Below are 11,558 nucleotides of genomic sequence, written 5' to 3' on the forward strand. Positions count from 1 at the left end.
CACTTGTCCCTCCCCCCAGCAACAACTGGTTCCACTACACCATGATGGCTTGGCTGCCCACCTACTTTGTCGACACCCTCAGCGTCGACCTCATGCACGCCGCACAGACCGCCCTCCTCCCGCCTCTCGCCGGCATCGCCGCCTCGGCCGTCGCCGGCCCCGCCTCCGACGCCCTCATCTCTCGCGGCGTCCCCGTCGCCGTGACCCGCAAGGCCGCGCAGACCATCGCGTTCATGGTCCCCACGGTCTGCCTGCTGGCGGCCGCGGCGGGCGCGGACGACCTCCCGCCTGCAGCCAGCGTGGCGCTCATCACTGCGGCGCTGGGCGTGTCCAGCTTCAGCCTCGCGGGGCTCTACTGCACCCACCAGGACCTCTCCACCAAGTACAGCTCCGCCCTCCTCGGTCTCACCAACACGTCGGGCGCGGTGCCTGGCATCATCGGCGTCGCCGCGACCGGCATGCTGTTTGACGCAACTGGCAGCTGGGCGGCGGCGCTGTTCCTGCCGACCGCCTTCTTCCTGACGACAGGCGCCGCGGTGTACGGGTTTGCGGGCAGCAACTCTGCGGAGGACTTCGATGCGCCGGGGCTGGATGCGCCGTTTGACTGGGAGACGCGCATCAGGGGCGGTGTGAAGGGGGCAGTGGGCGGCGCGCTCGCGCGGCTGGGGCTGCGCTGGCCCGGCGCTGGCGTTGAGGGCAAGGGGGAGTGAGGCGCAGAGGCTGTGCCTGGCTCCTTTTCCATGGACACGGCCCTGGCGCACACCGCACTGGCAGTTGGGCCAGGGAGGTCTTGGGTTGTTGGGGGCAAAGCACGCATAGCCACGGCAGCTGGCCTGGCATTCAGGCGCTGTGGCGGTGCACTTTGCTCTTGGTGCTGATCTGTACCTGGGCACGCAGGGGGCTATTTGCAGGGGTCTGGGGGCTTTACCGGGGCCTGTCGTCCTGGTTGGCTCGCTTGGGGCAGGCATGGGCTTCTGTCCATGTGTACAAGCTCTCGTGCCTGCAGCCCTCTTGTGAGGTGCTGCGCGCCCTCCCTTTTTGGGCGAAGTCCCGCGAACCGGAAGAAAAAAACCAACGGTAGTGACAGGATTGCGCTGGCCGGGGGGTGGAGCCGCTGCTACAGCGGGGCGCCACCGCACATACACGAGGGGCGCGCACTGGCGCGGCGTGCCCGCTGCCGCCCTCCCGCGTGTGTTTGTGAGCGTCCCATTCTATCGGCCTGGCTCCTTTGCGGTGTGCGAAGCAACTTGGTACCAGCCTGTGCGTGCGCTGTGCGCTGTGCCTGATGTTGTCCCATGCGGCGCGGCCCCCCTGTGCTGCGGCCACTCGTTTCTGTGTCCGCATGCGTCGTGTGTTTTCCTGGGCACGCCACCCCTGCACCTACAAGCACAATGAAAGGAGGCCTGAGTCAAGCTGACGCCTGCTTTGCGTTGTTGGCTGTCTCTGTCCGAACACAACGCGCTGGAAACAAGGCGCCGGCCCGGCCACAGCTTTGCATTGGCCCCCTTGTATGCACTAGTCACGCAGCATGGGCGTTGCCCAATTTCCGCATGCCAGGCAGGACAAGAAAGAGTGTGACGCGCACCCGCATCAGGCAACATTTGCGCGGCCTGCCGCGGCCCTGCCATGCTGGACACTGCCAAGGCGGTGTGCCGCACAGCAGTACGACGCCTCGCGGCCGCAACTCGCCTGTAGCGCTCAGGACGGGTGCTTACAAGTGGGATGAACATTCTACGCTCACCACCCCGCCCCCGTGGCAGGGTTTGGGTGTGGATGCGGTGCTCTGTGGAGGATTTTACCCTTGGTTCTTGATTTCCTCTCAGCCTGTTTGTGCCTGAAAATTGACGCCGTTGCTGAGGCGATGCTTCTGTAGCGGATCTGTTGTGTACTTTCCCCGCCAGGTGGCACGCGTTGCCCTGCGCCCCCTGCGGCGCCGGCTTCCGTGGCGCTTTGTGTCGGCCGGGGGCTTGCCTCTTCCTTGCGGGCCAGGCGGGGCCGCCGCCGAAATGTGCGCGCCGCCAGGTCACTCTTCATCAACCACACGGCTGTCACGGGCCTGCGTGCCCACGCGCCGCCCGCCCGCCTGCCGAGCGCCAAGGCGTGGGCAGGGGTGGTGCGTGGTGCGTGCGGCCGTCCGCTTGCATGCACAAATGCAGCGATTTACACACCGCAGTTGCAGTGCTGACGTGTTGCGCATGCTCCCTCTGGCACAGCCACATTCAACACCTAAAACAACCATATCATATTCACACACAGGACGGCTGTGGGGCATGGGGTGTGCCGTGTACTTTGACGTTGCGGCGCCAGGGCCCACGTTAGGGCAGCCGCGCTGCACGCTCACGTCACTGATCACTGTGCGTGCCTTTGCCCACTGACCATAGGATGTGTGCTCACCCTGAGTTTTGCTGAGCCGTGATCGTGTTGAGTTCGTGTAACCCGAATTTCTTCCTGCAGCGCTGAGCTCTCTCCCTCCCCCCCGCAACCCCAGCAGTCACAGTTGACGTGCCTGCGGGAATGCAGTACACGTCGGACACGGTTTGATGGCACCTTGCGTTATCCCTGCTTCGGGCTTGAACAGGCCCAGGAACAGTGTTGTCGCAGCCCCTCGGAGCCAGAGAGCAGAAAACGGATCACAAGGCCTCAGTTGGTGACAGGTCATTTCATGGTGGGTTCCAGGATGGTCAGGTGTTGCAGTGGCAAGGCCCTCTGCCCTCCTACAGGTACGCAACCAAATGGGCTCAATAAATGTAGTGTGCGAATGATGGTGGCAGCTGGGTGACCGACTTGGGTCCACTCGTTCACACCAACAGCTCCCTGACAGGTGCAGGAAGTGAGCTTGGCTCGGCCTGTGGTGGGCAATGCTAGGGTATCAGCGATGAGTGGTGAGCTGGAGGTCTGCTATAGATATGTTTGGTACTGTATTCGACCATCCTGGAATCCATCTCAGGTCCTGGATCACGTAGCAACGCGCCGCGGGGCTCACAGCAACCCAACCGGACATCTATACCATAAACTCAGCGAATTAACAAGTTAAAACTTATCACCCAAGCGAGAGGGGGCCACGCCCCGGCTCACGACAACAACAGTTGTGCAGCGGCTGCCGTTGACTGCAACTCACTGCGATGGGCGCATCCGTCTTCTCCCCCTGGACACAGCTGCCAGGGTCAAGCCGCCCGTGCTACTGGGGCCGCTCACGGCGTGTTGTCAGGGTGGGTACATGAGACTCGTTTTTGTGCACACATGCCAACAAGCTTGGGTTCATGTTTGGGTGCATCTGTCGATGCGTGGGTGGGCGAGTGCATGAGTGCAGACTCACCGATGCCCTCATATGGATGCGTGTCTACTAATCCGTACTGCAGTACGGCCCCTCCCTCACTGCACGCAGTCAACACCAAACCTTTGTTGACATCTCTCAGGTGGCGGCCTCGTACAGCCGTGGCGTCTACTTCCCGCATCACAAGCGCACCACCAGGTCGCTGCCACCCTCATCGCGGGGAACGGCACAGCCTGCACCACAGCCGGATTTATTGCGGACAATTGCTGACGGCAACCACGCATCAGCGGGGCACCAGCAGAAGCAGCAGCAGGGCCCACACCAGCAGAATGGACCGGAACAGCAGCAGCGCCTGACCTGGAGCGGTGCGTCGACAGCTTGGAAAAGCAGCGAGCAGGTTGACTGCGATACCAATCGCTGCGCGGTGTGGGGCAGCTCGCAAGTAACGTCACCAGGCAAGGTCGATGTTGACAGCGGCGGCAAGACGGGCGCACCCGTGGACCCTGCAGGGCCGCGGTTGCCTGCGAGGCAGGGACCAGTTGGCTGGCTGGGGCGGATGATGAATATGCGGCGCGCGGCAGCTGCGCAGGTGGTGGTCCGTCCCCTTTGCAGCGAAGCCCACACCCCTCATGCAGCCGGTGGCCCTGCCCTGCACCTCGCGCGGCAGCACCTGCACCTGGTCCTGTTCATGGCTGGCACGGCCTGGGGCGTAGGATGGCACGTGCTCGCGCCTCGGCAGGCTTTGACCTGCAGTGCTGCGGCTACCGACAATCATCCCTCACAGCAGCTGCACGGCCGCATGGCCGATCTCAGCACCGCGCTGTATGGGGGTGCGGCCAAGGTGCGGCAGCAGAGCGCTGATGCAGCTGCTCCTGCGGCCACGCCGCACGACATCAGCACAGCCCCACTGCTCTCCACGGCAGCAGTCGTCCAAGAGCAGCAGCAAGCTTGCGGCAGCAGCAGGGGCAGCGATGGCGAGATGGCAGAGCCGTATGATGTCGATGCACTGACGCCGCTGCACTCGGTGGGCGGGCCTCCGGACACCGCGGCGGGCGCTGCATCTAGGAGGCTGCACATTCGCCCTGCAGAGGCCTCCAGGGAGGCGCAGTGCCCTGCGGCACACGCCGTGGATGGTGCAGGAGTTTTGAGCCGTGGGCTGCAAATTTTGCAGAAGCCAATGCAACTGTGCGGTTCCCTGGTAGCGGTGAGTCAGGCTGCGGCTTGGTGGTCTGGTGGTGCGGTTGCTGCTGTTGATGCTGTTGTTATTGCTGCTGTTGATGCTGTTGCTTCTGTTGCTGACTTTACCACTGTTGATGTTGCTGTTGTTGTTGCTGCTGCTGCTGTGGTGGCGGCTGCTGTTGGTGCTGCTGCCCAGCGTCCGTGACCACCTCCTGCCCCTTCTAGGCGCCCCGCACTGGCGTGATGTTGCCAGCCGGTGCGGGCGTGATGCTGCTGGGCGTGATGTTGCTGCAGCGTTGCGGTGCCCTGGGCGTGGCGGCTGCAGCGCAGAGTGCGTGCCGCCAGGCGGAGCAACAGAGGCGTGCTGAAGACCTTGCAGGCGTGCGCAACGTGAGCAGGCCGGCAGGTGTACGTAGTGTGTGAGTTGCAATCCACCTGTTTGCAGACTGTGTGCAAACATGTCGCCTTCCCTGCTTCCCTTCTTCCCTTCCCCTCCGCTCAACAGCCAATCAGCAAGCTGTCCTTGCCGCGCACTTGATTGGCGCCTTGCAGCGCATCCGCGGCGCGCTGAGCGCGTCCGAACCGACACGGGACACACGTCAGAGCCGCACAGCGCTGGTGGATACAACCGAGCTTGCGGGGTTGGTGCTGCCAGGCGGCAACACGCGGCCTTGGGTGGCAGGTGAGGGCCAGCACAGCCGAGGCGACAAGAGCCATGGAAGGGAGAACCAAGGCGGCGAGGAGGGCGAGCAGGGCGGCGAGCCGGCCGCTTCCTGGGTGCACGACAGCGGAGGCACGTGGCGGCGCGCTGAAGGCCCGAGGGCAGCGGCGTTGGGCAGCGGCTTGGGCGGCGGCACGCGGCGGGGTGGGGCTGAGGACGAGGCGTTGACGCGGTTCCGCGCTTTTGTGCGGTCAAGCGGCTTGGAAGACCTGCTGGAGGCGGGGGACGGCCGCGTGTGGGACGCGGCGCGGAGTTGCAGGGACGCACCCAAGGTGGGAACAAGGGGGCATTGCACGCAGCGGGAGGGAGGGACCTCGAGTGCAGGATGCCCCACATGCTCTGTGCTGCTGACGGTAGCACCTTGTCGCAGCGTGGTCGTCCTCGGCCCTGTAGCCATTCCCAGCCCAGCCCTGCAAATCACCGTAACAGACTAGAAGGGAAACATGCGCTGCTGAGGTGCTGACCTTGAAATTAACCCCCCATCGCAAACCGTGCACGTGCCCACCACCCTCAGGCCAGCCGCGCCACAGTAGACAGCGCGACCAGGGCCTTCCGCGCTGTGGGCCCCTCTGGCGCCGCGGAGCTGGAGGCCGACAGGGCGGACGCGCAGCGCCAGCTGGAGGCACAGATGGAGGAGCTGGCGCGCATCAGCAGCGGCGGCGCGAAGATGGGACGCGCGGCGCGCGAAGCTGCAAAACGGCAGGCGGGAGAACGGGCCCCTTCAAACCCGGTATCTGCGGCGAAGGTGGAGGGCGTGAGAGGCGGGCGACAACGCGGCGGTGGCGGCGGCGGCAACCCGTTCGGCTTGAGCTCAGAGGAGCGCGCACGGTGGGAGGCTGACGACCACCTCTACTCTGACCCTGGCGAACGTCTCCAGCATGGCAAGGGGCGTGCCAAGGCCTCCGCCGTTACCAAACCGCCGCTGCAGCCCTGGCTGCAAGAGCGCAGACATGCAGGTCGCACTTCCTGGGCGGCAGGCTGCAACACTGACGCAGCTGATGACCTGCCTCCACCAGATGGTACCATCGAAGGCGGCACGCAGCTGCAGTAGCAGCAGCACCAGCACCAGCACCACCAGCAGCAGCAGCAGCCTTTGGATGAGGATGGACGGAGGGTCAAATGCGACTGCCCTGCGCGTACATCTGCCCGGCTCGAGGCAGCTCTGGCGTCCAACACATCACATGACTGGTAGCTGCCATGTCAGGACTTTGCAGTGTGAGGCGCTGTGGCTGGGACCGCAGTGCAGGATGCTTGCGCACTTGCAGCAGCAGAGGCAGCAGTTGCACGGCCAGCTGGGCATGAGGCGGCAGTGGCGGCAAGGGCGTGGCCGTCATGCGCGCGGCAGCGCACTTCTTGCGGGCGGCCCCTGCTACACGGGTGCGATCGGCACTCGGCGCGCCAGGGCTGCCCTTTCGTATCAGAGTAGAGCTTCTCCAAGGACGGGAGGGACGGACACACCAGCATGGAGTTTGCAGCCAGGGACGCAACATCAAGTGGCTTCAGGGTGACTGCTTGGCCTCATTCTTCATCTGGAACAGTGTGGAGGGGCCACAACCTCTCGACACCCCATTATGGCTCAAATTCAAACTTCAACACTCCTTTGTTATGGTTGTGGAATCGCCTGCACCACGCTGCTGCACAGCTGACTCAGGTCGGCGAGTACATCGAAGTGGCCTGCTTGTGCGCATGGCGGCTAGCCAGCGCCAGTTCACATGCAACATGCTCGGAGATTGTCACATATCGGTTTCACTTTGTTTCTGCTGGATTTCTGCATTCCATAGGAGAGCGCTAGATGGAAAATTCTGTGCAAATGCGCACGAGCACACGCGTGTCCCCACACGCTTGCGCGCAAGCACGCGCACACACGCGTGCACATGCACAAACACTCACACACGCGCGCGCGCGCACGTGTGACGTCGAACAAGAGATACTGAGCCGTTGCGCTCTCATGCTTGCTTTCAACGGCACCCCAAGGGATTCCCTCCTGCGCTTGGCTACACGCGCGATTGACAGCACAGCGCTCCAGAGCAAAGCATTATGACCGACCTGGCGCTGCCTGCTAACTCACCAACCTGATGGCCGCACTCTGCAGACGGTGGTCAGGAGTGCACTGACACACGTATTTTGACAACCTGATGATCTGTACTGGTTCAATCTGCAGCCGCCACAGTGGCGCGGCTCATCAAGTGTTTGCATGCCACTTCATGTAGGCTGTGCGGCTGCCTCGATGCAAGCCTGCTGGCACTTTGGCAATGCTTGCCTCCCTGTCAAAAAAACCGCTGTAACACAAAAATTACAAGTGCCTCAAAATGGTGTCACATCCGGCACTCAACAGGTCAAGACAGCAGCAGCTCGTGGTCGTTGGCCACTGGGGTGAGTATCTAAGCTAATACGGGGCTGTGCTGGCCTAGTATACCCCCAGCAGTGCAAAGGAGCCGTACATCAGGAGGCAGGGGTACACCATCAGGGACCGAGAGTCCTGCAACCCCGGGGAGATACGCGCCAGAACCTTTGAGGCGGTGACCGCACTCCACACTGCGCCCGCCACGGACAGCGCCACACTGGCGGGGCCCCTGGCAGGTTGTGATGGGGGTTGGTGGAAAACGGGGAGTGGTTAACGAGGTGTATGACAGCAGGACCACGAGTGTTGACAATGAGGAGCGCGTGAGGAGTGTAGACGCGCGGTGGGGAAGGGGGGGAGCAGCGGCTGCCTCTGATCCCAACGCTGCCCTGTCTGGCGTCACTTCGATGCAGCAACCACGCGTGTGCGCACACACGCACCTCGGCACCAGAAGCAGTGCTGCGCTGACAAGGATGAGCGGCACCATGCCATAGCCGGTGACGCAGCAGCAGTTGTACAGGTCCAGGCCGCCCGGCAAGCTGCCGTCGTTGGAGGCCACCTGGTTGGCCACAAAGTACACGATCACAGACTGCGCCACACTCCACCCCAGGATCACACCAAAGTGGACCTTGCCCATCTGAGACATGTGCACGCGGGGGAGGCGTGACGGGCAGCATGAGGTGTGGAGGCAAGCGGTCATTCAGCATGCAGGGCCTCCCTGAGAACGGCAAGCCGCTCGCTGCAATGCTGCACCCTGCGCCCCAAAACAAGGGCGCGCTGCCGCGCAGCCTTCCGCTTCCTCGCTGCCGGCCCCCCTCCACGGACCCGTCGCTGCAGGCGAGCGCACCAGCAGGTGCAGGCCCCCCAGCGCGAGCAGGAACATCAGTGCGCCGCCAAAGTCCAGGGCCTCCAGTGCAGGCGACCTCATTTGGTGCAGCAGGATGGCCTTGGTGGACCGCAGGATGGCGCCAAGGTCGATGCCCAGCTCTGACAAGGGGGCCGTGAGAGTATGGGGAGCAAGGAGGTGTGTGAGCGTGCGACGAGGCAAGGGGGGCGTGTTGGTGAGCGGTGTGATCATGGGATTTGGGGCTTGATGAGCTGTGCAGAGGTGGGTGAATCCAGCTTGGCGAACATGTCAATTCAACATCAACTGCTGCTGCACATCAATCCACCGCAGTTGCCGCCAGAGTGCGGGATATCACATATCGCGGACCAACCCCGCAGTGCTGTGTCGCCGTGACGCAGCCCCAGGCTCATCCTCCCACACTGCTAGGGGCCATCCTCCCACACTGCTAGGGGCCACCGCTGGAGGACCCTTGCCCCACCCCTTGCGAGCGCCCTCATGGCATCCGTGCCGCGCCGCCGCCGTGCTCACCTTCAAGCAGCGGCGGTTCATCCTCAAAACTGTTGCCATAGGCTGTGCTTGGCGCCTGATACGCATAGGCGGCGCTGTTGTACTGCGCATTGTTTGAGCTGCTGTACCACTCCATGGGTTTGGCCTGCCTGCTGCCACGCAGAGCCGAACCGCCCCGGGTGAGGGGCACTGCACAGGCGGGGGGCCCTGCCAGTGCAGACAATGCGTCACAGAGGCAGAGGCGGCGATCCACTCGCAGCGACAGTGTGGGGCGCTGCTGCACTGCACTTGGCGCGCTGCTCGTGCTGTCCTCGAGCAGGTAGTTTGGTGCGCAGGCTGCCTCGACCCCACCACACCGCTGGCTTTTGAGGAAAGGCTTGGTGATTGCTTGCAACGAAAAAAGTCGACGGTGCGGGCGTTGAAAGCCCAATTGCTTATCTGATCGATCTACGACCGCTGCTTCGCGTGCATCAATTGCGAAATATCAACTATATGATATTACGGTACGGCGCAGCATGAAATGGCCTCAGGCGAGTGGTGCGATCCACAGCTGCAGATCCCACGCAGCAGGCTGGCTCAGGCTGAGGCCTTACGCCAAGCTGCAGTGATCGCGCCACAATCAACGTCGCGCAGGCTCCCATGTGTTTCTGTTGTGTGGAAACAGTATATATATCATGATTGGTTGCGATTGTCAATTATTATATGATGTGATGACCCTTTCTGGGCATGACGCTTTGCCTGTGCGTATCATTTGACTCATTGACCACTGCGTTGAGTTTTCAGGCGTGGATGGGGATGAAGGAGTTTTGCAGTGCTTGCAGGACGCGCGGCATATGGAATCAAAACAGTGTTCTGAAAGAGGCTGGAAGAATTAAAAGGCACCAATCGCTGAATTAGCACTGTTGACACTAGGATGCTGGCTTCGACCGCACCAGCGATCATGGCCGCGCCGCCTGCCGTGAGCTGGTCCTGCATGTACATAGTCTCGCAAGGCACTGCAAATTGCAGCCCTGCGTCAAATTCAGATACCAAGTTTCACTCTGCCATGCCCCCCTGCTGCTTCAATGCGCAAAAGTGGCGGCAGAAAAGAAAAATGGAAATCGGGATGGATAGAGCCGCCTGTGCTGGGCAGCGCGTGCTGTGCCACCGCAGACACGGCCGCTGCACGGCACAGCAGATTGCAGCACTTTGTTGCTGCGCAGCCTGCACTGCGCACATGGTGTGCGGTGCTACTCACGCAATCAGCGCCGCGGCGCAGCCGCCTGCACCCATCGCTTTTACGCGAGTAAAGCAGCCGTAGTCCTGGTATCTCTTCAGGCTGTCGGTCGTGAAGCACTCCGCCACGTCCGTCAACAGAGCCCGCACGGCGGCCTCGCTGCGCCGCTCCGCAAGCGCAGCCACGCACGCGCAAGCCATGCCGTCCATCCGCGTGAGGGTGTTGCTGCCCAGGATGTTGACGTCGTAATTCTTTCCTGCAGAGGTGGGCGGCCGGGAGGTGTATGCGTTAAGGTCCAGAGACGCACTGGGCGCAAGTGGCGTGCGGCGCAGGTTTGGGATTGCCAGCCGCACGCTCGTGCAGACTTGGCAAGCCGTTAGAGCAGGAGAATGCTTCCACTTGCGGGCCAGCCCTGCCCGGTGCTCGGATGCCGCCCGACAAGCAGGCAAGGCATATATGAGCAGGCTCTGTCCGCCGCTCGCACCTTCAAGGTCAAAGTTCCCGATCGCCTTTCGCGCCGCCAGGAGCATGGTCAGCTGTAGCGTGCCTGGCGCCACACACACCACACGTTCACCCACAAAGCGTGCGACGACCGCCACCGTGCCGCTTCCCTCATCAATCAAGTGCGCTTTGCCGCAGCAGCGCGCCTCTGCCTCCTTGTGCACCTGCGCCACAGCGGCTCCCAGCTCCTCCTCAAACGCCGCTGCCACCATGTCGTCCGGCAGGGCCGGGCCGGTGCCGCTCGCGGCCGCGTCCTCCAAGAAGCGCATCACGCGCGCCCGCATGTCCTTGCGCTCCGCCAGCTTCATGACGAGCTCCACCAGGACCGCCTTGTCCAGCGTTTCAACGACAGTGAGCAGGCCAGCGTGCTGCGCGGCGGCAGCTGCGGCCGCCCTTGCCCGCCGTGAGCTGGGCGTTGGCCGCAGCATCTGCTCCTGGTCTACATTGGAGTCTATATCGGGGACCAGACAGCGTTTCATTGGTTTGATGGCGACTTTGCGGGTTACCGGCCAGATCTACCGTACGCGCCAACAGATCGATTTCAAAAGGAGCCGCCTCGAGGTGAAAATCTATAACAGTTATCTTTGTTGACAATGCTCCAGAAGGCTTCCTGCGAATGTGCTGTCTTGTGGCCACCAAACCGAGGACTTCTGGTCCAGCACAACGTACAGCCTGAGGGAGCTGAGGAGCCGGCCGCTTCGGCACCAGAGCAATTCTGTCTGCTAAATATTGACGTGGACTGAATGCGCATGCAACGCCGACGGGGGCTTGTCAAATCAGCAGCATCGCTCATGTCAGTCCCACAGGTGGTGCTTGCATACTGTACAGTATTCGGCAGCCCATACGCCCATTGTAGAGTAGACCGGGTGCTGAGCAACCAGTGAGGTTCAAGGACTGCCGCAAGGTCCAAGGCAACCGCAACAACTGCATCAGGTTTGTTACAGGACAGGATGGGCCCAGAATCGTCGGGGG

The 11,558-nt window shown here is 62.6% G+C and overlaps 3 protein-coding genes across 3 annotated transcripts; 1 reads left to right on the plus strand and 2 right to left on the minus strand.

Moving 5' to 3' along the window:
* Positions 1 to 44: 44 nt before the first annotated feature.
* Positions 45 to 710, plus strand: MNEG_1266 (hypothetical protein; the record flags this gene model as incomplete). Its single annotated transcript, XM_014050254.1, has 1 exon — positions 45 to 710. The coding sequence occupies one exon, from the start codon at positions 45 to 47 to the stop codon at positions 708 to 710; it is 666 nt and encodes a 221-aa protein (XP_013905708.1).
* Positions 711 to 7,581: 6,871 nt separating this feature from the next.
* MNEG_1267 (hypothetical protein) lies at positions 7,582 to 8,443 on the minus strand (the record flags this gene model as incomplete). Its single annotated transcript, XM_014050255.1, has 3 exons — positions 7,582 to 7,747; positions 7,956 to 8,152; positions 8,363 to 8,443. The coding sequence occupies 3 exons, from the start codon at positions 8,441 to 8,443 to the stop codon at positions 7,582 to 7,584; spliced, it is 444 nt and encodes a 147-aa protein (XP_013905709.1).
* Positions 8,444 to 10,102: 1,659 nt separating this feature from the next.
* MNEG_1268 (hypothetical protein) lies at positions 10,103 to 11,065 on the minus strand (the record flags this gene model as incomplete). The annotated part of the gene is made up of 2 exons (XM_014050256.1): positions 10,103 to 10,341; positions 10,570 to 11,065. The coding sequence occupies 2 exons, from the start codon at positions 11,063 to 11,065 to the stop codon at positions 10,103 to 10,105; spliced, it is 735 nt and encodes a 244-aa protein (XP_013905710.1).
* Between the last annotated feature and the right edge of the window lie 493 nt (positions 11,066 to 11,558).

This window comes from Monoraphidium neglectum (genome assembly GCF_000611645.1).
Source record: "Monoraphidium neglectum strain SAG 48.87 unplaced genomic scaffold scaffold00123, whole genome shotgun sequence".
NCBI lineage: Eukaryota > Viridiplantae > Chlorophyta > Chlorophyceae > Sphaeropleales > Selenastraceae > Monoraphidium > Monoraphidium neglectum.